Source organism: Notamacropus eugenii, chromosome 1 (genome assembly GCF_028372415.1).
Source record: "Notamacropus eugenii isolate mMacEug1 chromosome 1, mMacEug1.pri_v2, whole genome shotgun sequence".
Classification (NCBI taxonomy): domain Eukaryota; kingdom Metazoa; phylum Chordata; class Mammalia; order Diprotodontia; family Macropodidae; genus Notamacropus; species Notamacropus eugenii.
The window spans coordinates 173,447,627-173,451,403 of NC_092872.1; the positions used below are offsets into that span (position 1 = coordinate 173,447,627).

A 3,777-nucleotide genomic window follows, 5' to 3' on the forward strand; every position below is an offset into this window, starting at 1 on the left:
GTTACGGCAAAGGCAACGAGGCGAGCGGGGTAGGGAGGGGGGAAGGGAAGAGGAAAAACCTCCCTTCAACCCATGCAGCGTTTGGGTGGCAGTGGCAGCGGGGGCTCCCCCACGACTTCGCTGCCAGGGAGGTGAAGACGCGCCGGGAAAGGAAACATTTTTGTTTGTTTGTTTCCACCTCTGGCCCCCTCCCCCTCCCGAGCCTTCCTCGCCCCTTCAATTTCTTTCTTTGCTCCCCTCGCTCGGAAGTTGGTGCTTTACCAAAATGGCAGGAGCTGGGGCCCGAGCTGGTTCCCGCAGCCGCCCGGAGACCCCTCCCTTGTGTGCGGGGACCTTCTAAGTTCTAAGAGGCCGCCGCGGCCGGAGGGAGCCCGCATCCAGGGTGGGGGGGATGCGCTTGAGCCGGGGCCTCGGGAGAAAGCCGCCGCATCCGCAGCCGTTGGAGAGGATGGATTCGGAGCGGGAGCAAGCTTGGGGAGGTTTGATGCGTGGTCCGGGAAGGGGCGCCGCTTCCCAGCCCAGCCGCAGAAAGTGAATCCGAGCCCGCTGGAAAAGGGCTGGTGGGTGGGGGGCGGCGGAGAGCGGAGGAAGAAGAAAGGCAACTCCCCGCCGCCGCGGCCCGAGCCCCGAGGCGCCGGGCGAGGCGCGCCCGGGCGTGGTGTGCTCGCTAGCGGCCCGCGGGCGCCCGGCCCCGGCCGGCGCTCAATCTGTGCACAGCTCCCTCCGGACTCGACTCTCGCCGCCTGGCTGACCGAGGCGAGCCACACCCTCCGCTGGGTGGCTGCTGCTGCTGCTTCCTGATAGCAGACTGGAGAAAGAGAGGGAGAGAGATGCGGGACGGCTGCTCCCGCCGCTTCCCGTGCGTGCCTCCGCCTCCGCCGCTCCGAAGCGACTTCTCTTTCGGTTGCGTTTCTAGAGACACACGTGCGCCCAGGTGCCCGGGCTTGGCCCTCTGAGCGCTGAGAACAGACGCGGGTTAGTGCATCCGCAGTCCCCGGAGCTCCTCCCTAAGAAAAAGGATTTTGATTTCAAAGAAAGGAAGGAAGGACAACTCCCAGCCTCCCCCACCCCGGTCGGCTTGGCAGGGCCATGCCCAGGAAGGAGGCGGCGGTGGCCCCACGGCGGACACAGGACCAGTGCGGACTTTCCCGGAACCCGACCGGGGGGAGTGCTAATTTTGGTTGTCCTGGTCGTTTCTTCCCCCCGGCTGTTCATGGTGCTTGCAGCCCCTAGGCGAAGAGGCAGAAGAACGCTGAAGTGCTTCCCTCCAGCCCCGAGCCGCTCGTCCGTCTTCTCTCCTTTGCTCGCTTCCCGCCCCGTCCCTCTCTCGGCCGCCGCAGCCCGGTGCCCTCTGCTCGCGGCGGTGGATGGCATGATGGTGCGGAGAAGGCAACGCGGCCCTGCCCAGCTCAGTCGGGACGGCTCCGGGGGCGGCAGCGGCGGTGGTAGCGGGCTCCCCAGCGGCATGCCAGTGCTCCCCCGGCGCTATGGCTAGCGGGAGTTCGGGGAAGTCCACTAGCGAGGCGGCTTCTCCTCCTGCTCCTGCTAGCGGCGCTGGTCCCTCGAGCGCCGTCGGGGGCGGCTCGCAGCCCCGGAAGAGGCTGGTCTCGGTGTGCGACCACTGCAAGGTGAAGATGCAGCTGGTGGCCGATCTGCTGCTGCTGTCCAGCGAGGCGCGGCCGGTGCTGTCGGAGGGCGCCGCCGCCTCCTCGGGCCCGGGAGCCGAGTCCTTCGAGAAGTGTCGGGACACCATCATCGCCCGCACCAAGGGGCTCTCCATCCTGACTCACGACGTGCAGAGCCAGCTCAACATGGGCCGCTTCGGCGAGGCCGGGGACAGTCTGGCGGAGCTGGGCGAGCTGGTGGTCTCGCTGACCGAGTGCTCGGCGCACGCCGCCTACCTAGCCGCGGTGGCCACCCCGGGGACCCAGCCGGCGCAGCCGGGCTTGGTGGACCGGTACCGAGTGACCCGCTGCCGGCACGAAGTGGAGCAGGGGTGCGGGGTGCTGCGGGCCACCCCTCTGGCGGACATGACGCCCCAGCTGCTGCTGGAGGTGTCCCAGAGCCTGTCGCGCAATCTCAAGTTCCTGACGGACGCCTGCGCCCTGGCCAGCGAGAAGTCCCGGGACCGCTTCGCCCGGGAGCAGTTCAAGCTGGGCGTCAAGTGCATGAGCACCAGCGCGTCGGCGCTGCTGGCCTGCGTGCGGGAGGTGAAGGCGGCGCCCAGCGAGCTGGCCCGCAGCCGCTGCGCGCTCTTCAGCGGGCCCCTGGTCCAGGCCGTGGGCGCCCTGGTGGGCTTCGCCACCGAGCCGCAGTTCCTGGGCCGAGCCGCCTCCGTCAGTGCCGAGGGCAAGGCGGTGCAGACCGCCATCCTCGGTGGGGCCATGAGCGTCGTGTCGGCCTGCGTGCTCCTGACCCAATGCCTCAGGGATATAGCCCAGCACCCCGACGGGGGCGCCAAGATGACAGACCACAGGGAAAGGCTGAGGAACTCGGCCTGCGCCGTCTCGGACGGCTGCAACCTGCTATCTCAGGCACTAAGGGAGAGGTCTTCGCCCAGGACTTTACCGCCAGTGAATTCCAATTCTGTGAATTAACCCCCTCCACCCCCTCCGCCCCCTTCTCCCCTTTATTCCCTAATTGCCCCCGGTTGTGACTACAGGAAGATACTTCCCTCCCCACCCCATTTATACCAAAGAAATCGCTTAGATGAGGCTCACCCTCCGACACCCCCTTTGTTCCCCCTTTCCCCCTGGAGACCCCCACTTCAAATTCACAAGAGAAATACCCTGCGAAGCATCGCCACAAGTAGAAACAAAGTGAGGGAGAGTCTAACCTTGGAAAGTTTGACATAGTTCCTGGGAGTGCAGAATGGGAGAGCTTGAACCGTGCTGGGTACGGTGTCTTCTTTCCTGCCACCCCCAACCCCTATTCCTATCTCTACAGCCGTTCTTTTGGAAATTCCCATCCACATCTTACTGTCCAATGTGCAGGAAGGAGATTATAGTTTTTTTTGTCCTTTTTTTTGTTGTTTTAAAGGTTACCTCAGTTTCACACATTAGACATGGATTTAGCTACCTTTTTGTATGTGTTTTTTTTAATTGAATGTTGGGTTAGAAGTACACTTGGTGTGGAAAGAGTGAAGGTTATGAGTTTTTTGCCATGTGTTTTGCAAATTGGGGGAAAGCTACTGTGAGTGTGTTTTCAAAAATTTACACTATAACGAAAGTGATTTTTTTTCCCCAATGTCAGTTTTTATCTTGCATGTACTGGAGTATTTATTTCATCTATTAAAATGCTATGTTTCTCATATGTCTTTTGGCCATTCTTGTTACCTATTTAATAATTTTCTTTTTTTTTTTTTTTTTAAGTGGAGGTGTTTAGGTCTTTAAAATTTACCCATTCACCAGCTGCAGTAGCACAACAGTTTGAATTGGTTTATCTTCTGCCTCCAACCTACCCCACCCATTTTTTACTTTTCCCTTTGAGTCTGTGAAAATGTCACATGCTTTGTTTAGAATGCTAAATTGTGTACAGAAGGCCTGTGGGGAACAGGCCTTCATCTTGTCAAAACAATGAAGACTGATCAACGTTTCTGGATTCTAGTATTCAGTTCTGCGGCTCCTGAATGGCTTTTGTCTTCTGTGTAGTCTTGAAGTCTAATTTCTGTGGCAAAGTAATTTTATCTCTTCCAGCCCCCCATTTTCCTCCACCTCATTTGAAATAATGGCAGGATTGATAACTGACACTTATCTGCTTTAGGTCCAGGGTGGTCTT

At 59.7% G+C, this 3,777-nt stretch overlaps 1 protein-coding gene across 1 annotated transcript; it reads left to right on the forward strand.

The window, feature by feature from the left end:
- The first annotated feature begins 254 nt into the window (after positions 1–254).
- On the forward strand, positions 255–3,312 carry TLNRD1 (talin rod domain containing 1). The gene has a single exon (XM_072619245.1). The coding sequence runs from the start codon at positions 1,488–1,490 to the stop codon at positions 2,595–2,597; it is 1,110 nt and encodes a 369-aa protein (XP_072475346.1). The 5' UTR covers positions 255–1,487; the 3' UTR covers positions 2,598–3,312.
- Positions 3,313–3,777: the final 465 nt, after the last annotated feature.

Coding starts and splice junctions, on each gene's coding strand:
- TLNRD1 (XM_072619245.1), top strand. CDS start 1,488: ATGGCTAGCGGGAGTTCGGGGAAGTCCACTAGCGAGGCGGCTTCTCCT.